This window comes from Ochotona princeps, chromosome 27, assembly GCF_030435755.1.
Source record: "Ochotona princeps isolate mOchPri1 chromosome 27, mOchPri1.hap1, whole genome shotgun sequence".
In the NCBI taxonomy this organism is placed as follows: Eukaryota; Metazoa; Chordata; class Mammalia; order Lagomorpha; family Ochotonidae; genus Ochotona; species Ochotona princeps.
In genome coordinates, this window is record NC_080858.1 from 779,492 (window position 1) to 807,446 (window position 27,955).

A 27,955-nucleotide genomic window follows, 5' to 3' on the forward strand; every position below is an offset into this window, starting at 1 on the left:
TCCTCCGCCGTCGGTGACTCTTTTCTTTCTCCTCCGGGACACCACGGTGCGCGGCTGTGCTTGCTCTCCTCGCCCGGGTAAGTTTTGCGTGGCCGGACGGGGTCTGGGGCTCCTCGCTGCCCTGGGCCCCGGAGGGCGGGGGCAGAGATGTACGGAGGACCATGGAGGGCCCCACGGGGCAGAAGTTATGCTTGTAAATAGGAGGGCTCCCCCTCACCGCCACCAGCACCACCTTTCCTGGGTGTGTTGTTTATGAACCCACCGGAAGGCTCTTGTTCTCCGTGTAACCTAAACTTCTAATAGCAGGAGGGGAAGGGAGAGGGTGATAGGTTAACTAGGGGCGCTAGGAAATAGGCTTGATTTTTGAATTCAAATTGTCATTTTATTTTTATGATGTTTTTGGTAGGAAATATTGTTAGTGAGGATGAATAGATTAATCGTCTGTAGAAATATAGATTTAGTAGAGTTAGTACAGCTGTTAGGGTTGGAAGGATTACGCAGTAAGTTCATTGATGCTAGCCCATTTAGGTATGAAGCCAGTAAGTGGGGGAAGGCCTCCTAGGAATATTAGAATTGTTAGCATGGTTTCGGTTATTAAAGGTGTCTTGTTTCATGTTTGAGCTAGTGAAAGAGCTGTTGTGCTGGAATTAATAATGAGAAGTATAAATATGGGAATTGTTATAATAATATAAATAATAAGGTTGAGGATTATAATATCTGGATTATACATTAAAATAGTTGCTGTTCAGCCTATGTGGACAATTGATGAATATGCCAAGATTTTTCGTAATTGTGTTTGGTTAAGTCCTCCTCATCTGCCAATTATAATAGATAGGAGGTCTATGAGTGTTAATTGTAAAATGTTTAGGGAATTGTGGTTTTGGTAAAGGATAGAAAGGGGAGCAATTTTTGTCAGGTTAATAGGAGAAGGGCTGATTTTAGGTTGACTCCTTGGATAACTGTGGCACTCAGAAGTGAAAGGAGGCTATGCTTAGTTTTATGGTTAGGTCAGTGGTTATCATTAAAGGTGGGACGGGCTTGTTGAGGTTGATAATGGTTCAGTGGCCTGAGTACATTAGGTTTAGAAGGATTGCTATAATGAGAATAGGTAAGATCTATGACGTTATAGCTTCATGATAATGCCTGAAGTAGATTGAATTAATTTAAAGTTACACACAGATCAAAATAAAACAAGAAGAATATTATTTCAAAATCTTAGAAGACAAAGTGCATCTTACAAAGATCATAAGGACCTGGAAGCTTATAGGAAAAGCACTGTCCTCTTCTGCCAAGTAAAATTTAATAAATACCGTAAATGACCTTAAAAGTAAAAGAAGACGTGATGTACATGTTAAGAAGAGATTAATCATGTGTTGCAGTGTCCTGCAAGTAAGTTAAGGAAGGGTAATATAACAGACAAGTGGGCAAAGAGTGTGAATAATTACCCAAAGTACAGGGAAACCAAGGCCCAGTAAACAGATGGAGAGAAACAACCCCAGGAGTGTTTAAATAATAACCAATCACATTGCTTCTTTGTAGCAGTTTTTATAATAGAAAAACAGTAACATAAATGCTCATAAATAGAAGAGCTAAGTAGGTTAAGCTTCATCAGAACTATAGAATGCCCTGAAGCCAGAAAAAGTAATTGTGTGTGCATGTGCCTGCACACACACACACACACACGCAATTTTAAACAGCTGTAAGATGTGTTATTCAATGAAGATAAGCAAAAAGCAGGCAAGCACACATTATATCTCTCCAGGTGCATAACTGTACTCTCCTGTGAGAAGATATTGCATCAGGTACATCAAACATGCACCCATGTGTCTTTAAATTTAGGTTGAAGCATCTAGTATATTCTAGTAGTTCTGTACAATAATGGTATTTTGGGCCCAGCACAATAGCGTAGTGGTTAAGCTCCTCACCTTGCATGCCCGGGATCCCATATGGGCGCCGGTCCTATCCCAGCAGCTCTGCTTCCCATCCAGCTCCCTGCTTGAGGCCTGGGAAAGCAGTCAAGGATGGCCCAAAGCCTTGGGATCCTGCACCAGCATGGGAGACCTAGAGGAGTTCCTGGCTCCTGGCTTCAGATTAGCACAGCTCCAGCTGTTGCGGCTGCTTGGGGAGTGAGTCATCAAACGGAAGATTTTCCTCTGTGTCCTCCTGTCTGTATATCTGACTTTGAAAATAAATAAATAAATACATCTTAAAAAATAGTATTTGTTGTTCATGATCAAGGCATGTATGAGGTGGTGTGGCTATGTCTTCGGTCAGCTCCTTCGGATTCACAGTGGGCTGTCACGGTTACAGAGTGTCAGCCTGGCTTTGCAAGTGAGCCTACTAAGCCAGTTCAGCTGCGCCCCGCCCCCAGTGGGTGGGTCACTTAGCAGTGAAGCAACGTAAAGGTCATTTGTTGTGTTCGTGTTAACCTGTCTGGAACCCATACTGAATGTATTGATGGAGAATGGAGGAGTGCTGCCTGCATCCAGTGTTAGTCATAAGCATCGCCAGGAAGAATGGCAGGAGGTGGGCACCAGCATAAAACAGGGACAGTCCCATCTTACTGAAATGATTTCTTCATTGCTTGAATCTTTTATGAGCTTTATTATAACAGTACTGGAATGGATAAAATATGATGCAAAATAGTAGGTGTCATGCCAATGATTTGCTTCAATAGTAGCTTTACTTTTCTTGTCATCATATTGTCACTGTTACCAAACTTTTACTAAGGCTTCCAGTAAATAACACGTTGATGCAATGAAATACGTTCTTCATGTTCAATCTTCTACATACTGCTTTATAATTTTGCTTTAGCTGAAGTCTTTCATCTTGTTATTTTTAGTAGTTTTCTTTAAAGCCAGTTAAATGAATTATTTTAAAATTTGTTAAAATTCTCATTTGTCAAAGATGGAAAAGGAAAGTAAAATGGAGTGTAATAAAATTGAAAAACTATTGATGAGGTTTGGTGACCTGACCTTGCTTGGCTCTTGCTGACACTGTGACCTACTTTCCCTTGAAAAGGGGAGATAATTATGCGTTAGAAGTCATGAACCTGATGGGCCCGGCGGCATGGCCTAGTGGCTAAAGTCCTCGCCTTGAATGCCCCGGGATCCCATATGGACGCCAGTTCTAATCCCAGCAGCTCCACTTCCCATCCAGCTCCCTGCTTGTGGCCTGGAAAAGCAGTCGAGGACGGCCCAATGCTTTGGGACCCTGCACCCGCGTGGGAGACCAGGATGAAGTTCCAGGTTCCCAGGTTCAGATCGGTGCAGCACCGACTGTTGTGGTCACTTTGGGAGTGAATCATCAGATGGAAGATCTTCCTCTCTGTCTCTCCTCCTCTCTGTACATTTGACTTTGTAATAAAAATAAATAAATCTTTAAAAAAAAAGAAGTAAAGTAATGAGCCTGAGATATTTTTTGACATATCTGAATGTTTTTAAGAGCATTGGACATGGATTGAGCTATTTATATATATATAGGTATCTGTGTTGTGTGTGATTTGTTTTCATTTTAATGTAATTTGTAATACTAATATTAATTCCATAGTTGTGGAAACTTTGTTATTATTGTGAGAATTCTTGAACTAGTGTCAGATGACTTAGAGGCTTCTGCCACATGTCTGTCCTGTCTTTGGTCTGTCACCGTGTGTCATTTGATTACAAATGTCTATTAGCTCAGAGTTTACCAAGATCCAGTGGAAAACTATTGAATCATTCTTAAAAGAATAAGTACCTGGTGAGAGTAAAATATAAGTAGCTATATATGATATGATATGATATGATATGATATGATATGATATGATATGATATCTCCTGAATAAAGGTAGCCTCCTGATGAGACTTCTAATATACTTAGATAACACATTGCTGGACTGTCTGCCATTGCTTATACCAACAGGGCCATGACCCACTTAAAGAGAATACTGCAGTCAGGACTAGAGTCAAAGGACTGTTTTACTATAAAAACAAACAAACAAACAACGGGACAGTGTGGAGGAGAAAAGGGGGAGTGGAGAAGCTCTATACCTGTAAAATCATAGAAGAGAAAATAAGAATAAAAAACCCACAAGAAATATAACTGAAAAGTTCTCTTTAGGTTATAGTACTTAGGCTGTCATTACACTAAAAGAATCAGCATGCCTGTAAAAGCCAACGTAATTTCAATATATTGAAATGCAAATACAAATAGACATCATTGCAGTACACTGGGAACAAATAGGAATCCCCGTGTCTGTATTTTCACCACAAACCATATTTAAAATGTACATTCTTATGATGTGTCTGGATTAATAAAATTATGTCTTGTGCAGAGTTAGATCTTTTAATGTGCGATTTACATGTATTATGATTCTAAATTTCAGTAATGTCATTTGTTATTGCAAAGACTATGGGAGCCTACCATTCCGAAGATCTCTTTAATGCTTCCGCAAGTTGGCTGTACTTAGCTCGTTTCCTCTACTGTTGATCGCAGTGTTGTTGAGTGAATTATTTTCCCCAGATTAAAGGTTTTAATTTTATTTAATGTAATTTTATTTGCTTGAAACATGGATATAGGCAGAGAGAGAGAGAGAGAGAGAGAGAGAGATCTTCCATCTGTTTGTTCATTCCCCAGATAAGTGCAGTGGCCAGGGCTGTGCCAGGAGCCGGGAACTTGATTTAAATCTCCCATGGGTCCAGGTCACCAAGGATTCATGCTGTCTTCTTCTGCTTTTCCCAAGCACATTAGCACAGAACTGGCTTCATGACTCCAACTGTCACCCTATCAAGAGCTATCACTGCAGGAGGTACCTTTGCCATAGTGCTGGCTTCCCCAGAAATGTAATTAATGTAGCATAGTAGAGCCGACCTCCCAGAGGGAATGATGTTGAAGATAGTATTGCATTCATGAGATGGATAGTAGGCGATTAGGGCTGATTTATTGAGCTGATTCATTCATTTGTTGATTTTTTTTTCTATCTGTCAGAAGTCTGAGGAGCGTGCTGCCAGGGCCATACCTCCTTACGATTCTGCTTAATGAACAAGCGTAACAGTAAAACATCTTCCTAACAACTTCAAGTTATTAATTACAGATCAGATAGTTTTTTTAATAGACAGTTCCCACAAACCTTAAGTTCCAGGTCTGATTATAGTCCTGATAATGCAAAATCTGTAAGGATCAATATATTAGAATGTACTAGAAGCATCATTTAATGAAAGTCCACCTACAAGAAAATTGTATGCGAATATCTGAGCTTCAACAACCAAACAGAAGAAGCTGCACTGTATGATGATAGGCTCATCCAACAGGTACAATGAGTGAATTTCTTTCTTTTTTAATTAATTTATTCATTAATTACATTGTATTACGTGACACAGTTTCATAGGTACTGGGATTCTCACCACCCCTCCCCAAACCCTCCCACCATGGTGGATTCCTCCACCTTGTTGCATAACCACAGTTCAAGTTCATTTGGGATTCCCTCATTGCAAGCATATACCAGCCATAGAGTCCAGCATCCTATTGTCCAGTCAAGTTCAACGGCTTCTTAGGTATACCCCCTCTGGTCTGAATGCAGAACCAGCAGAGTATCATCCCCATCAATTAAAAGCTCCAACATACCATCAGCAACAATACAGGTACAATGAGGCTGGTGCAGAGTCCACTGATTGACATAGTCCATCATAGAGTCTCCCCTTGTCCAGTATTTCGCTGTCGACGTATAGCTTGAAGTGGTTGGTTGATCTACTCCATCTTCCGTCTTTTCTTGGTAAATGTTCTGATTCCAAATGAATGAATTTCTAATGTCAGTGAATGAGTTACAATTTTTACCCGAAGTGGATTCCTTCATTTAAGTTAACCACGCACTGCTTTCCAGTCTTTCACATACATCACATTCTTTTATGTGTGGTGGCTCTCATTTCTTTTTTTTAAATTTTTTTTATTATTATCATTTTATGACACAGACTCTGGGATTTCCCTTATCCCCTCCCCAATTCCCTTCCCCTTCACTGAGTTCCCCTATATCATTGCTACAGTATAGTTCTTCATACACAGTCATGTGTCCATCATTACGGACATGGACAATTGCAGAGAGTCCAATATCCAATTGTCAAGATATAGTAAACAGTTTCATTGGGAGTCCATCTTTGTCTGGAAGTAGAGATGCATACTGCATTGTATCCTCACATCTGGACATGATAGTCTCCATGACACAGTTACTATAGATCCCCTTAAATGAAAAGCCACAATAGAAAATCAACAACAGAAAGAAAAAAAAAGAAATTTACAACACCATAAAGTTAAATAACATGCTACTGAATGACTAATGTGTCGCTGAAGAAATGAAAAAGAAAGTCAAGAACATTGAATATCCAAGGCAGAATTTTGGGGGTTAATTTGTTGATCCAGGGAAACCTATCACTATTTCAAGAAACAGTGAGAGATGGGATTTTTGTGTTTTTCCCCCCCGATTTTTCCTATCACTTACTCATCCTTTTTATCCACTGTGATGTTATGGTTATAAAATAAAAACAACTTTTATCTACAAATTATGTTCCAAATCCTTGATACTTTTCAGCTTCTTTCTTGACAAGATTTGCTTAATACTGCATGGTATACAATTTATTTTCCATTTTTTAACCATTGGGGATCTGATGGAATGATACTGAATCAGTTTTGGACAAATCAGCATCGAGCGTCAGCAACGTAATTAAAAAGTTGTGTGGTGCAGGTGTTAGTGTTCAGACCATTGAAATGGAAGTTGAATCATTGATTCTCTTCATTCCCAGTGCTCTACACTGGGGGGAGAAACAAACCAGGTTCTCTACAAACAGGCATCATTTCCATATGCACTGCAAATAGGCATTCTTGTGGTCTGCACTGGGAGGGAGTAGGAAGATTTCTGTTTTCTCAGGTGTCTCGCGCCCTCTTTGGAAAACCGCATCTTGCATGTTGTCTTCCGGGACAGCTGCAGTGCCTTCTCTCAGCTTGGTTTGCATACCTTTTCTCCAGAGCTGCATTCCTCTAGTTCTGCTCTCCCAGAGATTTTGTAGAAGTGCCTTTGCTTGTTGCCCCGCTGCTGCTCCTCCAGATGCCCCCCCCCGTGTCGTTGATTTAACAGCTATTGGGTGCTCATTCTTTTCCCGCAAGTTTCACATCTGATCAGTCACATGAACATGAACTCTTCTAATGTCGCATGTTCTTGATCTTCTAAAAGTTCTCATATCTCCTGTGGGCCTATTCAAGTGATCTTAATACACTTTTTGGCAATTCATAGAACTAAGATTTGAAATGTTTGGTGACAGCCGGATGAGTAAGGAATGCAATTGTATGAGAAAGGCGATGAAGATCTTGACGTCATAAGAGTACAGTTGCTCTTAGCTGACTAATGAGCTTCACCATTGTAACTGATTTCATTTACTATTGAATAGGGTTTCTACTTGGAAGTGTGATGCATCTTATCTTTCTTGGAGCACATCCAAAATAACATATTGTACAAATTTATCTTCTAAATATACTGATTGTTTCATTGTGCTAGCACATTTTCTCGTGGTATGTAATTTGTTTTGGTGTTCACTTATCATAAATAATACAAATTAACAAAAGTATGCATAAAATAAACAAGTAACATTTGTATCAACACATTTGAGGATAATATGAGATGCTTCTATTAATTTAAACATGAATAAAGATGACATTGTTAAATTTGCTGATTCTCCAATATCTGTAAATATGAATGCATATATTTATAATTCAAAGGACTATTTTTTCTTACAGTTGACAAAATAGATAAACTGGGAAAGAATGTTAGAAAAAATATCCTTCATTGCTGTTGACATTCTGATGTACTAGGGAGCATTTAAAATGTTTTTTGTTTGTTTGTTTTAGTGACAGAAGTAGAGGGAGAGACCTAGAGAGAAAGACATCTTCTATCCTGTGGTTCACTCCCCCAGGTGGCCCTAACAGTCAGTTCTGGGCCAGGCCAGCCTGGACCCTGGAACTTTATCCTGCCCTTCCAAATGGGTGGCTGGGGCTCAGGCGTTTGGACATCTGTGCTGCTTTCTCCAGCACATTAGCAAGGAGCTGAACAGGAAGTGGAATACCTTGAAGTGGAAGGGACACTGACATGATGAAATGCCGGCATCTCCAAAATCAGATCATTTTTATTCCTCAAACTGTTCAGTTACGGAAATTGTTGATCATCTCTGCTAACTCCACCTTTATCTATCTCTTTTTAGATTACTTTCCCACTACTTCTCTGGTTCTTAAAATTCAGAAGTGGTGAGAACTGTTTCTTCAGATAGAGTTCTGAGGGTTTCTTTTGGGAAAAGCAGTGGATTTAAAAGAGGAAGGGGTGGACATTGTGGTGCAGTGGTAAGCTCCTCCTTGGGACAGCTACACCCTACTCACAGTGCCTGGTGCCCACTCTGTTTCCATTCCAGCATTCTGCTAATCCTTCCGGCATGGCAGCTCTTGAAAGCTGAAGTGCCCCAGTCGCTGCCACCCAAGAAGGAGACTCAGATGAAGTTTCTGGCTCCTCACATACCTGGGTCCAGTCCCGGCCCATGGGCACACAAGAGAGTAGACTAGGTGTTGGAAGATAATCTCTCTTTTCATTCTGTCTTTCAAGTAAATAAATATTTAAATAAAATTAAGGGTGATAGTATATGTTTTTACAGAGTTTGTTTTATCATCTCTTTCTCTAAGGCCATTTATTTATGTTACAGATTTTTAATTTTATTTTTATTTGAAAGACAGACTTCACAGGATGAGAAGGAGAAACAGAGGGAGAGCTCTTCCATTGGTTCACAATGGCCAGAGCTGAGCCAATCTGAAGCTAGGAGCCAGGACCATCTGCTGCTTTCCCATGTGGGTGCAGGGTCCCAAGAGGTGAGCCATCCTCCATTGCCTTCTCAGGTCATTAGCACAGAGCATGATCGGAAGTGGAGCAGGTGTGACACCAACTGGCACCCAAGGGTGCTGGTGCTTGCAAGCAGAGGATTAACATGCTGCCCACCACTGCCCTGGCCTCCTGTAGGGGCTTTTATAAAGGCAGATAGCAAGTGTGGCAGGTTACAGATTTTGCAAAGACAGGTGTGAATTGAACTTTTGAGGACAGAAGTCAAACACCTCCCGCATACCGGTTTCCCCACCACTTTCAGAAAAGCTCACCTCAATTTCTGCTGTATTGAGATACTAGTAACTAACATAAAAAATAAATGTGTAGCAGATAATCATTTAAATCAGGGAACAGGTATTAATATTTAATGTAAGTACAGTGTTAAAATTTAAACAGTTTGAATCACAATTCTTTTGGAGAAAGTAGTATTCAGTATCCCGCTTTTCATTTATAATGACACATTAAATGACTGTAAAAGTAGGGTACCTTATAGCCATTTTAAGGTATATAGCAGCCGGTCCTGTATATAAACTAAAATTGAGATGTCAATGAACTAATCATAGGTTGTGGTTAGGACTTGCTTTTTTTTTTTTTTTAACAGACTGGTTACTCAAAACCATGTCAATTCCATAATATTGCAAATTGCTGTTGATGTTATATTGGGACTCTTAATTGACTGTAATGATATTCTACCAGCTCTAACTTATGACCAGAAATGGTCTCCCCAAGAAACTGTTCAACCCATCTGGACAATAAGTAGCTGGACTCTATGCTTGGTATACGTTTGCAAGGAAAGAATCTTGATTGAATTTGAACTGTAATACTGCATCAAGGTGGAGGAATCCACCAGGGGGAGGGGAGGGGGAGGGGTGGGGGGATTGAGGGGTGGGGGGATTCCCAGAGCCTATGAAACTGTCACATAATGCAAAATAATTAATAAAAACAAAAAAATCAACAACAAAAAAAATTTCAAAAAAAAAAGTAGGTCTTATCATTTCACTTTGGAGTAATAAGTATTCACAGATGATTTCACTTATTTTAATGAAGTCATTCATTTATTACAACTTCGATAATGTAAGTTTTACAGATATTGACAAGGCATTTCCTTTTTTTTTGAGTAATTTTGCTTAATATTTATAGTGCTTTCATAGTACTCTGATGCCTTTGGGAACAGGTAAAAGGCATTGCTTTGTGCGCTTGGGCTGCCGGTGGGCTAGGATGGCGCCATTCTCATTTTCCATTCTGTGCCTCGGCTTGCAAGCTCAGATAACATCGGTCCTGTGAATACAGCACATTTTCTAGACATGACTAGCTTTAATCTGGGGCATAAGGGAGCATTTCTTCTGCTTTGACTTTATCTGTACTAATAAAATAGAGTTCTGCTGCAAAAGCAGGAAAAAGACAAAAACCTCAAATGCCAGAGACAAATCAAGAATACATCTTGTAAGGATCATAATATGTAATTGCTGGAATCACACACACACACACACACACACACACACACAATATGATTAGTTTTTCTTTTCTTCCCCATCATTTTCACTTGTTTGTTTTAATTCCTCCACTTCCATTAAAGCTTTGAAAGAGTGTCTTCTTTCATTATGTGAGGTCATTCAGTGTTTTCACTGTTTAACTTGATCTTTCATTCACTGTGTCAGTTCTTTAATGTAGGAGATACTGTGAGAAACTATGCCCTGTTTTTTCATCCTATTAGAGAGTTTGTATGCTATCAATGGACATATTTATATTTTACTGTCCTAGATGAGTTAGCCAGCATTTATCTAGATTGCTTTTCTTAAATTCTTCACATTTTGAGCTTGATTTCTATTTTAATCATAGACTTTCATGATTTTAAGTGTCCATAGATGAACATGACCATGTATATTTATAGCTGTTGGTAAGTGGAATATAAAGATAGAATTTACTCAGTTGCTAAGAAGACAAGACTTTTTGTTTCTGAAATATTTGGTGATTTCAACAATTATTGAAGATTTATTACATGTATCATATAGGCTCATACCATACTGTGTTATCTGTAGTTTATATTTAAGTGTTGGTTCCTTAGAAAAATTCTTTATTAGCCCCGGGATCCCATATGGGCACCGGTTCTAATCCCGGCAACTCCACTTCCCATCCAGCTCCCTGCTTGTGGCCTGGGAAAGCAGTCGAGGATGGCCCAAAGTTTTGGGACCCTGCACCCGCGTGGGAGACCTGGTAGAGGTTCCTGGTTCCCAGCATCGGATTGGCGCGTACCGGCCCGTTGCGGCTCACTTGGGGAGTGAAACATCGGATGGAAGATCTTCCTCTCTGTCTCTCCTCCTCTCTGTATATCCGGCTTTCCAATAATAGTAAAATCTTTAAAAAAAAAAAAAAGAAAGAAAGAAAAATTCTGTATTATGGACTGGATGTTGTTTTTATTTCACATACCAGGAAATTATTATTCAAGGAAGTAGTTGGTATCTCATATGTCCAGTCAGCCAATGTGAGCACACGGATTGAAGTTAGAATGCCCTTCCCTGCATTAACTGATTCTGCTGCCTCACCACATTGGCCACATCATTACTGAGCCCTGAATTACTACTTGGGAAATGAGTCCTGAGAGCAAAAACAGGTAGTTCTCATGGGATAAAATAAGTTATGAAAGACTCTGCAGAAGAACTAAATATTTAATCAGGTACAGAGGGAAATAGTGGGTTTTTAATGCTTGATGAAATAATTTATGTAAAAAGACTATGAGCAATGAGAAGGTAGCAAGAATGTGTGAATTTTTAATGGATGACGTAAAGGAACAGAGAGGCTCTGTTTGAAAATATTCATCAAGGTTTAGATGTTATTAATGAGAGGATTTTAAATTCAGGTAGCAGTTACTTTGTTTTTCATATAAAATATAGTAAGGGGGTAGTTCATAATTTAAACAGATGAGTCAATATGAAAAAAGATCATTTCTTAAGTTCTAAAGATTTGTCTTCCACTATTAAATATGATATGTGTGGGTTTTTTTTTTTTTTTTACTGATGTCTTTGTTAGGTTGAGGTGAAGTTTTATAAAATATATTTTTATAAAATATGATTTATATGTGTGTTTTTTGTTTCAACTGCTGTTGTGTTTGTCAGATTGAGAAATTTTCTTCATTCTTTTGCTTACTGAAGGAATATGCAAAGAGAAGGAGTGGGTGAGAAAATGTGACTTTTTGTTTTCAGTTACAGATGGATGTTAAATTTTGTCCAGTGCTTCTCCAGTATTTGTTAACGTGATCACATGGCCTTTATTTATTGTAAATGTCGCGGATTACATTTATGGATTTTCTTATGCTAAGCTAACGTTGTGTTCCTGGGCTAAACCCCACCTGAACTGTCCTGTAAATATATTGTTTGGCTATATCTGTTTGTATTTTGTTAATGATTCTTGTAATTCTGTTTATGAAAGTCATTAGTCTATAGTCTTCTTGTAGTACCTTTACTGGTTTTCGTCTCAGGGTTAGGTTAGCCTTGTTAAAGTGGTTGTGATGTATTCATTTTTTCTCTACTTTTTAGTCTATGTGTTATATTGGAACTTTTCTCCTTGAAAAATTTGCTAGATCTGTCTGGGTCTGCAGTTTCCCCTTGGGATTTAGTTGTTTTTTTTGTACTCGGGAGGGTGGGTGTCCTTTTCTTTGCCAGTTTTGATAATGTATATCATTTACAGACTCTGTCCATTGTATATGTCGTTGAATGAATTGCACATTGGTATTTCCCCTTCATTCCCAGAACTCCCAATCTAAACCTTCTTTTCCCTTTTGATAAGTATACCTGGTGTTGATAACTTTATTTATTCATTCTGTTGTTTTTCCTGTTTCTGTTTTATACAGTTTAGTTATTTTTGGTTACAGTCGTTTTCCGTATTTTCCCATTTGTATCTCCAGTTGCATTCTGCAAAATTTTATCTATTTCCATTATTATTCAACTTAACCAATTTTCCAGTTACCTTGCGGTTGTTTTTTTTATACCGTGATTGTATTAAATGTGTTCATTTTATACATATTTTGAAGGTTTTCTAGATTTGTTTTATCTGTGACTTAATTTTCTTTTGGTCAAAGGACATGGTCTGTGTTATTTTATTATGTGAAATGTGTTGCCTGTTTTATTCTTAGGCTTTGAAGTTTCTACATTCATGTGCGTTTGCATTGGAAAGCACGTCTGTTATTTCATGGATAATGATTTTTGTCAAATTGGCTGATTTCTATATCTTTACTCATTTTCTGTGTTTTTCCTCTATCAGTACTGAGAGGAAAAGATTATAATCATGACTTTTCATCTTTTATTCTGTACTATATCATTTTTTTCTTTGTACAAAATTTTATTTTTGATGATGTTTGCATAGTTGAAAAGGATGCATGAGCATGTGGATCATTGATTAGGGTAGGAAGAGTAGAGGAATAGGGGAAAGTGGTTGAAAACCTTGTTTCCAATTTTTTCTTCTTCCTGTATCTGGGGGAAGGGGTGAGAGAAGGTGAGAAGCCACACCCAGCATCCTAACCACATGAGAACCCAGGGATGGGGAACAGCCACCTGATGTCATCCCAGGGTCCCCAGTGTGGAGCATGTTCCAAGGTAACTGCCCAGGTGATTTCAATAATTCTGAAGTGCTGTTGATTTCATTGCTCCAAGGATGAGGAAATCCCTGCAAGTTCTATTGACGACGATAGTCTTAGAGTTTTCATTTTCCCAGATGCTTGGATAAGAGAGTTGTCCAATTTGTTCTACTCTCCATCTCCATCCTCTGCTATGGTACTAGGTGTCCTCTGCAGGCTCCGATGCACTGCTGTATCCCCCATGTGCCTCTGGGCATGCCATCCACTGCACCATCTTAGCAACTTAGTAGGCCTAGTTCTTACCCATGTACTCCATGGTCAGAGTACAGATCCTGTGATTTCCCCCCGTGGTTGGAGTTATGAGTCCAGCAGTTCAGATGTAGGCAGGGTCCCTAAAGAAACCTTGTCTGAGGTGACCTTAGACCTGATTCCTGTGTGTGCTAGTATGGGTTCAGCTTAGTCACCCTCATCAGTCTACACCCACACTGGTGGTTGAAGTTGGGTCAGTTCTGTCTCCAACCCCATCTTACACTCAAACACTCTCATGCTCACTGGTGGGAGCTATGGACCATCAGGGAGGCCTTCAGTTTCCCTAATAGGCCCACTCCTAGTGTCAGATTTTGTACTTTCCAGGTGGTTCTGCGGTCTGGATTCACAGCATTTTCCCACTCCCAGCACTTGCCAGCTGATGCTGCAGCAAAGCATAACCAGCCTTCACTTACTATGCCTCATGCGTGTACCAGTGGCTATAGTTGATTAGCCCAGATGATGGCCTTGCCTGCTACACGAGAATGTACTGACCCTCTTAAATGATTTTTAATGATTTTTATTGCTATGGGATGCTGGAGTGAGAGGTAGTGGCTTAAGCATTTATACCACAACTCAGGCCCTCTTCTGTCAAGTTTTACTACACGTATTTTGTAACTTCATCCTTAGGTGAACAAGATATGGGTTTGCTTGTGTTATTTATTCTTGATAATTTTCTTGATAAAATAACCCTTTTTATCTCTGAAAATTTCTTGGATCTGAAGTCTACTTTGGTAGTAATACAAGCAAGCCACTATGTATTTCTTATGGTATAACATTACAAGATTTGTCTTTTTATATACTTTTATTACTTTAAGATTTTTTTTTAAGGCAGAAGTACAGAGAGAGGAGCTATAAACACACACACACCTGCACACACATGCACACACCCCCGGATCGAGATCTTCCACCTGCGGGCTCACTCCACAGTTGGTTGTAAAATAGCTTGTCTGGGTCAGACACGCACTGGGAGCCTAGAGCTCCATCCTGCTGACCCATGTGGGTGTGAGGGTCACAAGCGCTTGGTCCAGCTTCTGCTGCTGTCTCAGATGATTAGCAGGTAGCCAGGTGTGTGGAACTCAAATCAGTCTCCATGTTATATGGGATGCTGACACGGAAGGCAGCCGCTTCCCTGATGGCTCCACAGGCTCCTTGTGTTTTTACTTTGTCTCTGTAAGTGTGAAGCCTTGACTGGTGGCTATAATATAGTTGGATATTACATTTTTCCCATTCTAGCCATCATAAATGAAATCTTGTCCATTAAGTGTAATTATTACAATGATTGCATTTAATTCTGTCATTGTTTGAAACAGTCTTATCTGTTCTTTCTTTTCCATTTTTTATGCCTGTCATTGGATTTATTGTTTCCAAGTATTACCATCATTGGCTTTATTATCTTTTGTGCCATTTTGTTGTACATACAATTAGGTTATATATAGGCTCAGTACTATATACTATTTTAAATTATTCTCTTCAGAAAATCAAAGGTAACTAAGCAAACAAAAATTCCTCTACAGTTTACCTACAAATTTGATTTCTAGTGTTCTTCATTTTTTTGTATATATCTCAATTTCCATTTGATATTATATTTATTCACCTTGAAGAACCTTTGTATATCTTTCATAGTATATCTGTTTGAAAAGTATTGTCAGCTTTTTGGGAAAATGCATTTCTCTTGTATTTTTCAAGGGTGTTTCACTGATTATGGAAATCTTTGCCTACCATCTTGCCTTCTCACAAGCTTAAAGATGCATTTCAATTTCTTGACCATTAATTTTTTACTGGAAACTTTCCAATCACTCTAGTTTTGGTTATCTTGTTTTCATTTTCTAATTGCTTTATCATTTTTTCTCCTTACTATTTTTGGCACTTGATTATAAATTATTTTAGTGTAGTTTTTGCATCTACTCTTTGGTTTGCATTGAAGGATTCATTGTCTGTGTTGTAGTTTTAATCAGATTTGGGAAATATTCCACTACTCTCTTCAAGTGCATTTTCTGTTTCCCCTCTGGCTGGCGCTTAGCACAGTGAAGGCTAAGACTGAAGCATTCATTCATTGCTACAATATATCTGCTTATATCTACATATAGCATATATCTACGTATCTACATATAGCAAATTCTAAAACTCATTTAAATATGTGAGTTTAAGGGTGTATCAAAGTTGTTACTTTTCTCTAATGACTGCGAAGCATCACAAGCTATTATACATTTCTGGATGTTATATGTTATAGGGACAACATTTGGAAGGAAACAAGCAGTTCTTGGTAATCAGATTGTGGGAACATTGGTATTTTGAAGACTATCACACATTTTGTGATAAGGCAAATAAATCTTCCTGAGTCTCCAAGAACCATTTGTTTTTTTATGGTTCAGAGTAAAGACAGTCAAATATTGTGTCCAATAATATTCAATACATGTATAAATTGTAAAATTAGTATGGATTTATGATGTGTATTTTACTCCTTTAAAATTATTTGAATTTTGTAACTAAGGACCTAGAGTTATGAACTGCCTCATGTTAGTGGTCACACTTATGGCCCAGATTTGTAGTTTTTAAATTCATTTTCCTTGTAAGAGTCAAGGGTCTTTAAAACATGACAAGTACCTCCAGATCTGGGACAGAAAATATAAGCCATAAACCTGGAACATCTTAGAAACAAGTGATGTTAAGAAAGGTGCTGTAGTCATGTCACAGACACTCATATGAAGAACCTATCATTGGTTAAATATGAGACTATTTTAGTTAAACAAATAAGATTGCTAGAATTGAAAACATCAAATAGGCTGAGAATAATAAGGAAAAAATTTAAAAAGCACAATAGTTACCATGGTAAGATAGGAGGTAAAGTTATTTTTTTCAGTGTATGATTAATAAAATATTATCAAATATTTTCTTTTAAGAACATTTCAAAATAAGAAAATGAGGGAAATTTTTTACCAATGGATAAAGTAACAGACTACTCTAAATTTATACAGCTTTATTCATTTTTTCTTAAGGATAATATCTTTAGAAGATTATTATTAGTGCCTACTAATATCCTCAGGTAAAAGATGGATAAAGGAACCCTAAACTAGAAGTTTTCAGTTGACAGCACCTGAACCCAGTGGTCAAACTTAATATTCCAGAAGAGTCAGTGAGCTGTTAAATGCCAACTAGTATGATATAGTAGGGAATATACAACCTTTTAAAAACTGAACTTATTCAGGGACCTAGATTTAATTACTAGTTTATTTGACATGAAAAAGACAGAGAAAAATATTAAATAACACCTCAAGGGTGATCTTTGCTAAGGCTAGAGTGACAGAAATTCTGAGAGATAAATGACCTAGTTTCTTCATTAATAGGCAGAAAATAAAAAGAATGAGAAGAAATGTTAGAGATTAGGAGAGAAAAAAAATACCAGCCAAATGCACTGTGTATACCTTGTGTGGATCCTAATTTGAACAATCCAATACTACAAAATCGTAATCAAAGAAATTTGAACAATGACTACTTTTCTGTATTAAAGAACATTTAATGGTTTATTTGGGATATTAGCATTATGTTCATATTAAAAACAGTTCTGAGTCTTGGAAACACAAGTTACACTCCTTGTCAGTGAAATAATGTGGGTGTTCCAAGGGATGGCTCGACCATCTGTGCTACAGTGCCTGGAAAACCATTGAGATGCTCTAACGCCATGGATTCTTCCTGTAATACTTGCTTCCCATTGAAGTCCTGATGTTTGTTTTTCAGGTACAGCAGGTCCAGACTGTGCAACAGGTACAGCACGTTTACCCAGCTCAGGTGCAGTATGTGGAAGGAAGTGACACCATCTACACCAATGGAGCAATGTAAGTCTTGAACTCCATGCAGATACACCATGTGATTTATGACACCTCGTGCATTTCCCAGCTTGTTTCCTTGCTTTCAGCCAGAATAGTTACTGAAATTAGGCTCATGCTTAATGCCTTGGGTGTGCTTAAGCCTATATGCTCATTTTCCTCTCAATCAACCGTAACAAAGGATTAAATTATTAAAATTGTTAGGCCCTTTCGAGAGTTTTCCCAAAGACCAGAAAAAAACATCTTAGTGATGTCTGTATTTTAGTGCTACTTAGTAAATATGTGCTTTTTATGGAAAGTGATTTTAAGAGTATTTATGTTTATCAACTCATATAAAATTAGTAATTAGAAATTTGGTAATTTTTTCACATAGATTAAAGAAATCTACCTGCATATAATTGCCTGATTCTGAGTAAGTTTTGTTTCTGCTTTAGTATATGTCCCACCCAGCGATTTGCTTTGCATCAATAGTAATGTAAATTTTTAAGCTCACTGGAATTTTCAGGCAGTTTGGAATAAGATTCAAGATCTTATCAAGAAGTAAGGGGAGGAGGAATCTTTTCCAGTCATTAGGATTATTTTTCATTTGGGTTTTTGTTTGCAGCCTGTTGGTTTTCTGGATTAACCCAACATGCTCTGCCCCTTGTAACCTCTTCCCTGCAGTGCTGGTGTATCCTAGGCTGATAACCTCTGCTTGCTTTTATTCTTAAGATATCTCTTCTTTCCTCCAATGATTTCGTGGATTTCCATCATCCCAAACTAGGAGGACAAGAATTTTCTTCTGCTCCCCTGCCCGCCCAACCCCCCTGCTGTCACAGCTCTAACATCAGGAGAATGTGCGACACATAGAATTTGTTATCTATTAATATTTTTAAGAGGAAATTTAGAATCTTGGATTTACTCTGTATTAGTTTTCTGATTGCGCTCAGTATACTCAAATATTCTGAACTCCTCAGCCTTCTTCCCATGACAGTGGGAGATAATCTCGATTACTAAACTGTTGTGAAGACTGAGGAACTACATGTGATAACAGGACCACATACACAATAGATGGCACAAAGCTTTTCATTGAACCCAGCTCCTCTCCACTTCGTTAACTAGTGTGGGTCACTGAATCTGTCCACATCACCACTGCCTGAGAACCACCTCTGTTACTTGTAGCATCCAGCCGTGTCTGTTAGCATTCTTTCCAATGCCCCCTTTGCGGTTTCATGTCCCCCGATCGGCCCCTTGGACTGCTCTCTTTTTGCTGTGCCACAAAAGCATTCTCTGCTTTGTGTTCCCCCCGCCCCCAGCCTCCCACATCCAGACAGGTGTGCCTGTCCTGGACTGAGGCACAGTTCCCTGCTTTGTGAGGTAGACCCCACTCTGTTTCTCTACTTCCCTTTCCCCTGTCAAAGACAGCACAGCATCTCACCTCTTCCTTCTAGCTGTGCTTAGGATGCCTGTTTGGCATTTCCTGTACTGAGGCGGACTTTCCCAGATTGGGAACTTGGCATTTTGTTTCATTTGCCTTTATTAGACTATACACAATTAATAAATAAGTCAGTAAATTTTTTTTTACTCTGGTGAGTTGATAACCCTTCACACATTCTAGACACATGATGAATTTATATATATATATATATATATATATATATATATATATATATATATATATATATATATATATATATAACTAGTTCATTGTGCATTGTGTGGTACAAGGCCGTCCTGGATTCCTAATTTGAAATCTCCTTTATAAACCCAAACTTCCGCTGACATTTATAACAAGTAAAAGAAAATAAAAGAAAATGACTGCCATTTGAACTTGTAGCCTACCAGGAAAACTGAGTGGTTTCCTGGATATTGTGTGAGGTGAGACCAGGTTGTCATTTGCTTCTTCCCTGTGACACCAGGTGCAGGTCACCCCCAGGGGCATCTGAGAACAGGGTTTTGTTTCTGTCCTATATAGACTATAGACAGAGGAAAGTGGGAGGGGAAGGAGTGGATGCAGGGGTGTTCAGCGAGTGAGCTGTGCTGTGCCACAGTCATTCCTAGTCTTGCACTTGTCCACATTGGACTCTGCTACATTTGAGTGTGTGATTTTGCGCTCTACTGTTTTATCTATAAAAAGGAGGTACTTAGCTTATCAAAAGCGCTTTTTGTATACCTGAGGGATAGTTAGCTTTTAATTGTGGCTGTAAAAATTATGTGCTTTCATCATTATTTGCATTTTTCTTTTCTATTTCTGATTCTCAGTGTTTGATTTTAAGCCATCCCGCCGCAAGGTCTTTCGCTTAATAGAGAAATGTGAATTGAATGAATTCATTCGCTCACAGAACCTCATAAAGTTAACAGCTCAAGTTGGTTCTTCAGCAGGACCCATCCGAGTGCAGAACTGATTCAAAGTAAATGTTTTCTGTGGCCACTGTCGGCTGGCCAGGTGGTAGCTAATGATCTGGAGGCCAGGAGGTCGTTTGCTTCAAGCCCACTTAGTTTTGACCTTGTGTGTCAGGCCAGATTGTAGTGTTCAGCTCCAGCTAGACATGTCACAAATGTTCACCCTTGGTCGTGAGGGAAACTTTTCATTACTATGAAGTGTAATTTTTTTTGTGGGAGGAAAAAGATTCTGTAGAATCATTTTAAAATATTTAATAAGGACATCTCACTATGTTGCCATGAATTACATGTAATATTTTGGTTGCTAAAGGTTCCTGGTAGTTTTCCTAAATAGGATGAAAAGTTGTTTCATTTCATCTTGAGCTGTTTCAATCTTTCTATAATTTTGTGGTGTTGACGGATAAGTGCATATAATTTCTGTATACCCTGTACTCCTTCTGTTTCTGTGATATATTTCCTTGTGTGTCAGGAAAGACTCTTGAGCAATGTTTATTCTCCTGCAATGAATTAACAGCTAGTTAGTGGTTGATCCCTGACTTTGATCATAGTCAGAGCCCCACTTCTGTGTTAGATAATAAATGCTTTTTGCTAATGATACTCCAAGAAGGTAGAGTCTCTGATCTTTATTGTGGTCTTTGAAGCACTAAGTCCATGGCCCCCTAACCTGTGTGTGCTTACAGAAGCACCAGGTCATTGCTGTTTATGGCACCAGCATCCACATGGTGGCCGTGCATGGCATCTCACTCGAGGCATGATGACAGCCCTCACTGATGTGTCATCACTTAGGAAAAGGGGTCTTCATCATAGTCTGATGGCAGTAAAGTGTTTACCTGGTCCTCGCTGTGATCAGAACAATTACTGCTGGCACAGCAGGTGCACAGCGTGAGTCAGTAAGCCTGTGCAGTGGAGTGATGGAGACTTCATGGTGCTAAGAGCTGGAGCATGGCTTTGCTCATGGAGAAGACAGCTTAACCCATTTTTGTTTCTCCTTGTTTTATGATGGCTTCTTTAGAAACACAAACACTTTGATTCATCTGTTTCTTTGCATTTGTTGTTCCAAGAATGTTTTCCCAAAGATTGAATCACAGCCATCTCTTTTGTAACAAATTGTCACAATGTATTTTCTGTTCTCATTTAGAATATGGTTATTATCTAAGCTGGAAAACATTTTATACCTGGTAGTCAGAGACCATTTTATTTAAAATTTCTTATTGTAGTTAACAAACTGATTTTTTTTTTAAACAAAACCTTTTTTCTTGCCCCTACTCTTTTTTTTTCTTTTAGTTACATCTACATAGTGCTACTTATCAAAATAAAAATAAGACATGGTGTTACATTAGGGCATAATTTGAACATCTTTATTTAATTTTTCTTTTCTAAATCACTTTTTGGCACCTGTCCACTCTTCAGAGAAGATTCTTGTCTTCACATGCAGAGTTGTTCCTTGAAGGGTTCCTGGTGTCACACCTCTGACAACCTTCTCTCAGTCTTGTGTTTAAATTACAGGTTTCTCATCAAATACAAAACAGAATTTCCTAACCAGTGTTTCACGAAGTGTTAGTCTGAATGAGAGGGCTCTGGAATGAAATAAGAGGGGAACCTGGCTTGACGGCCACCCTCTTTTAGAGCTCTCGATTCCCAGTAGCATTTTGAAGGTACTGAGAAGTCCCATAATACAGAGATGCAATATTTTAAAAAGTGAGCCAAGGAACTCTTTTATGTGAATAATAGGTAATAAAATAACATAATACAGTTTGGGTATTGCACAACGTTTTATAGACACTGAGTAATTATAATTGAATATATATAAATAAAAGTCAAAAGTGTAGGGACATGTCTCACATTTATTGTGATCTCTTAAACATCATGTCCTTAAATGATTTTCTTTTTTTTTTTTTTAAGATTTATGTATTTTATTACAGTCAGATATACAGAGAGGAGGAGAGACAGGAAGATCTTCTGTCCGATGAATCACTCCCCAAGTGAGCCACAACAGCCGGTGCTGCACCGATCCGAAGCCAGGAACCAGGAACCTCTTCTTGGTCTCCCATGCGGGTGCAGGGTCCCAATGCATTGGGCCGTCCTCGACTGCTTTCCCAGGCCACAAGCAGGGAGCTGGATGGGAAGTGGAGCTGCCGGGATTAGAACCGGCACCCATATGGGATCCCGGGGCATTCAAGGTGAGGACTTTAGCCACTAGGCCACACTGCCGGTCCCCCTTAAATGATTTTCTAACATCACCTAAGTATTTTTTGCTTACCCTTTTATTGATTAACTAAGACGCTTAAGAGGGATATGGACTGTTCATGCCACAGTTGGCAGGGGGTTAGAGTAGAGAATTCCCCCTTCTCCAAGAGTAAAGGACTTTGAAATGTAACTTCTCAGAAGGTAAAAAGTGGGAAATTTGTGGAGACTATTCACTCTAGTCCTTCTGTTTTATCTCTGTCTCCAAAGGGAACAGTAATTTGCCTAGCTAGTTAGATTCTACGGTTCTTGTTTTCTGACTCTCAAAACATAGTCTTTTCCATGTTTTGCTAATATTGCCCTTTAGATCCTGAATTATTTTTGTAATTAAAGGAAAAAAAAGCTAAACAAAATTTTTTTCATAGCTGTTACATACAATGCTTTTTAATTTTAGTGTATTTCCTTATTGGTAGTATCTAAACTTAAAACTTTTAACAGCGGTCTGCTATTTTTATCAATTTCTTCAAAAGTCTCTTGAAATCCCATTTTATACATTATAATTATTTCTTTTCATTTTTTTAAAAAATTTATTATTATTGGAAAGCCAGATATACAGAGAGGAGGAGAGACAGAGAGGAAGATCTTCCATCCGATGTTTCACTCCCCAAGTGAGCCGCAACGGGCCGGTACGCGCCAATCTGATGCCAGGAACCAGGAACCTCTTCCGGGTCTCCCACGCAGGTGCAGGGTCCCAAAGCTTTGGGCCGTCCTTGACTGCTTTCCCAGGCCATAAGCAAGGAGCTAGATGGGAAGTGGAGCTGCCGGAATTAGAACCGGCGCCCATATGGGATCCCAGGGCGTTCAAGGCGAGGACTTTAGCCGCTAGGCCACGCCGCCGGGCCCTTCTTTTCATTTTTATTGGAAAATCAGATGTACGGAGGGGAGGAGAGACAGAAAGGAAGATGTTCCATCTGATGATTCACTCCTCAAGCAGCCTCAACATTTGGAGCTGAGCTGATCTGAACCCAGGAGCCAGGAGCTCTTCTGGGTCTCCCATTCGGGTGCAGGGTCCCAAGGCTTTGGGCCGTCCTCAGCTGCTTTCCCAAGCCACAACCAGGGAGCTGGATGGGAAGTGGGGCCGCCATGTTTAGAACCAGCACTCATGTAGGATCCTGTTGCGTGCAAGGCGAGGACTTTAGCCACTAGGCTACTGTACTGGGCCCTATACTTTTTAATTATATTTATTATGTGAGAATAAAAGTTCTTTAGGTATTCTTAAATATGTAGAGAAGTTCATATTTAATAACTTTTGGTATCAGGTCTTTGCTAAATAATTTCCAAGAGAAGCATTACGTAACTACGCAATCTATGTATCAGCATCTGATTTTTCTTCTTCCCTTCTGTATTTTCTTTTTAAAGAAGGGATAAAATGAAAGAATGTACACATACCTTTTTAGAACAAGGTTGTTGTGAATAATAGTTCTCTTGAGTGAGCCTTTGAAACATATGCAGATATCATATCCCCATCTGAATTATTATGAAATTCCAGGCAAATAAGTATGTATTTGCACCTACATTTCCTTATTTTAAATTGGGGATTAGTAGTTCAAACCATTACTTAATAACCAGTTCAGAGTCAGGAAGAGAGGGAATAATGAGTGGGATGTAGAATAATTTATACTGTCTGGAAAGTATTAATTTTTAGTATAATTGCTCTTATAAAGCTGTCAGTGCAAAACTTGATAGCATTTCTGCTGAAACAAATATTTAAAAGCCAGAGAAAAATCGTTGTTGAGGTTACAGATTTTAAATGTTTGATAATCATGGATTGTGCCTCCAGAAGACTTTGAAATACCCAGCAAAATCTAAGGCTGTTTCCTGAAGATTGAGCCTTATAGTGACCAGAAGGTTCTAAGAAGTACAACAGGCACCGATTTGAGGATAAATCCTAGCAAAAGTCACAGGGGACAGACCTGCCTCTCAGGGAGAGCACCCTTGATTGGCTCAGCGACGCACATACCCCGTTTTCCTCTATTTTAAGAAATCTTGGTAGACAAAAATCTACCTCCAACAAGTGCTGTCTGTTCTCCGTATTAAAGCCTCTTAGGATTGATTTAATGTTCTTCAGCCACTTCTAAGCTGGCTTTCCACTCCACATTGCAGTAAGATTGTTCTTACCGAGGTCGGTGGTGGCCTTCAATTGTAAATCTTTGCCCATGTTTCTTTTCCTCTCCTTTTTAATCCCGTGATACGCTTTTGTAGATAAAAGGATTGGTCCCTCCTTCTTCTTCCTCCCATATTCCCCACCACCATTTTCTGTTCTAATTATTATAGTGGTATAGTCTTTTAGTAACAGTTACAAGTTACTTATTTAAGCTACTTATTTAAGTTCCAAGTGATTTAAGTGTATCATGGAATTGTAGGTATAACAGAGGTAGAAAATCAGTATCCTATTGTCAGGGTATCTGTAACAGTTTCATTGGGAGTCCTCCTTTATTTGAGAGTAGAGATGGATCCTGCAGCGTATCATCCCATCCCAGCACATTCGTCTCCATGATGCAGTTCATCTGTGAGAGCATAAGTGTGTACTTGTTCACCTAGGTATCAATTTGTTTTGTATTATGCATGGAAGTTCTAGATTAAATTTACTTTGTCTCTAACAGTCAACCACACTATCACTCTTTCTCTCCTGTTGATTTTAAGTCCTGCTTTCTTCCTTTTATTCGTTGCTCCTTAGTTTTAGGATTGGTCAAAAAGGGTTCTGTTGCTTGAGGTCCTCCGCGTGTGTGTTTCACTACTATTTTTGTTTTGTTTTGTTTTTGGTTTTTTTTTTTTAAGATTTTATTATTATTGGAAAGCCGGATATACAGAGAGGAGGAGAGACAGAGAGGAAGATCTTCCATCCGATGTTTCACTCCCCAAGTGAGCCGCAACGGGCCGGTACTGCGCCAATCCGATGCCAGGAACCAGGAACCTCTTCCGGGTCTCCCACGCGGGTGCAGGGTCCCAAAGCTTTGGGCCATCCTCGACTGCTTTCCCAGGCCATAAGCAAGGAGCTGGATGGGAAGTGGAGCTGCCGGGATTAGAACCGGCGCCCATATGGGATCCCAGGGCGTTCAAGGCGAGGACTTTAGCCGCTAGGCCACGCCGGGCCCCTACTACTGTTTTCCAATGGAAACCACGTTTCTCTCACCCTACTTGTGACTCTTCATCCCCCTGCAGATTCTCTGTGATTTGTCTTCTATTTGTCTTTCTCACACTTTAAATAAGCTGCACATGAGCAGCGGTGTTGTTATCTGTACCCCGTTCTCTAACGTCTCATACACTGGCACATAATAGGCACGCAATCTATATTTGTTAAATGAATTAATAACATAGCATTCATTGACAGGGTCTTCATGAGCGCTTTAGGACCACATTCATTTCTCTGACTCCTAAAGTCCTCCTATGGGACCCCTGTGTGGACTTACTCTGCATATATTTTGGGGATGCTTCAAAAGCAATTATAACAGTAGAAATGTTGGTAATGTTGCCGTGGAAAGCTACTCCAAACTACTTTAATCAACTCAAGTAGTAAGAGGTTTAGCAGTTGTGAAGTAGAACTGTTTCTGTTTCATTCCTACAAGTTTGGGATTCACATTTTAGTATCCTGTAGTACAGTGGTTCTCCAAATGTTTTCACCATTCCAGCAGCACTGGAAACTTGTAAGAAATGCTAGCTTTTGGTCCCCAGTCAGTTTCTATAGCATGAGGAATTTGGAAGCTTTTTAGTAAGTATTCCCAGTGATTCTTGTGAACACTGTATAGAAATAATTTAAATACAAACTGAATATGCAGATATCCTTAAATAATGATTATAGGATGATACAAACTTAAAGTTGTGAATCCAGTACTCTTTATATTAACAACCTATGTGATAATGGAAATACCACACATGGAAAGAAAGTATTGAATACAGGAATGGTTACTGACTTTACGCATTCACTTTTGTATAACTTCTCCAGTAGGCATGGCAACAGCTTCATAAGCGCTTTAATGTTTTTACTTATTGCTATACAAGCTAAAATTAGCAGAAATGAGACTATGTTGTGGATTAAATGTAAACACATGTTTTGTAAGTGATATTCAGTAGTACATATTGCTGTTATTTTTTATATGTCTTCCAAATTTTGTGTCTTTATCTTAAGGGAACAAATTCCATATTTTATATATACAGTTTCAAGAACACAGTCGCTTTGCCTCCTGCCCTTTCTCCTCCCTCCTTCCTTTGCTACAGTTTTTAAATTTTTTGCAGTGACATACTTTCAGTTTCTTCATATCACAACCCTAGTCCTTTACTAAATAAAGAAGTCAACAAATAGTACTATTTTCCTTTAGCATCTTGCACAAAATGGGCAAATCAGTTGTCTGTATATCTTCCAGCTACAGTCTGAATTGGAACATTGACGACAGGGTCTATTTCAAACTTCATGTGAATAGTGGGCTCTGCCCAGCCAGAGATGGTGTACCACACAAGTGCAATATGTTGAAGATTCCAGACAAGGTGGTACCCTCTGTGTAGGACTTTGATGACCCACATACCAACTTCCTGATAGCAAGCTGTTGAAGGCAACTGTTCTTGGTTTCAAACCATCTGTGTGATTTAAGACAAAGCACAAATTAACTGAAAGATCTTTATGACTCAGAGTTTCTGGGATGTCTGGAGAAAGTCAGCACTAAGTGGTACTAGGCAGCAGCAGGTCATACACCCATCAGAAGCATGTGCCTCTGAGCCATCCCAGGCAGTGTCCAGCATTGCTAGACTTGCCGTCTCATCTTGACTCATGTTCCCTCTGGTGCGGCAAATTGGGTTTTGCTCCCACAACATGCCATGTTTCTCGTTGCTTTGTGCCACAGGCAGATGATTATGGCAAGTACATGTAATTATTTGGGCCCTGAACTGACTCCCTGAGGCCTGTGGACAGGAAGAGAATGGAAAAGCCAAAACTTGGGCTTTATGGCTGTTAAAATGGAGGTGTGATTTGCTTCCTGTCAACATTCACTTGTTGAACAATTAGACAAAGGAAGGGAATTCAGTTAAAGTGTAATAGAAATCCTCACAGGTGTTGCAACTCTATTGACCTAATGACTTCTTACAAATGGGTTTGTTCAGTTGAAAGAGTAACAGAGGGGTGGACAGATAGAGTAGCAGAGATAGAGAGCTAGAGTAACAAAGAGAAATAGAATCTTCAGCTCTCTGGTTCACCTCCTCCCCCCAATATCACGAAGTTCTCTCTCCTGGCTCTTGGGCCAAGCCAAACCAGGAACTGGAGACTCCACCTGGTCTCCCACACAGATTGTACATCCTTTCCTGTCTTCCCAGCACATTAACAGGAAGCTGGATTGCAAGTGGAACATCTGGGATTTGAACTTGTACCCATGTGGAATTTCTGCATGGAATTTCTGCATGTAAGCAGATTTCTGCATGTAAGCAGCAGCTTAGCATGCCATGATACAATGTCAGTCTCTGGAGCATAATAAAAATGGAAAAGAACCTTAGAAAGGAATATGGAAATTGATATAGATACTCCTAGCTAACTATCTTAGAATTCAAGATTGTTTAATAATTCCCTTAAATTAAATAATGTCAAATCCTGTGTGAGTAGTAACTATGTCAGTTTTGTTTAATAGCAAATAATATAATGAATTCATACCATAAATTCACATCTTACTATGATCGCTGAAACACATTTAGAAGTTGTTTGAGTTGGTTAATCACTGGTTGTCTGACTGTGTCTGCAGCCCTTGATTGGTCAACAGGTAGAGG

General features: G+C 39.0%; 1 protein-coding gene across 1 annotated transcript in view; it reads left to right on the forward strand.

Moving 5' to 3' along the window:
• The first annotated feature begins 530 nt into the window (after positions 1 to 530).
• LOC131478080 (transcription factor RFX3-like) overlaps positions 531 to 27,955 on the forward strand; it is a 94,231-nt gene continuing 66,806 nt past the window's right edge. The window contains 2 exon segments of the mRNA XM_058655667.1: positions 531 to 539; positions 17,496 to 17,593. Of these exon segments, the coding sequence (XP_058511650.1) occupies positions 531 to 539; positions 17,496 to 17,593 (107 nt within the window).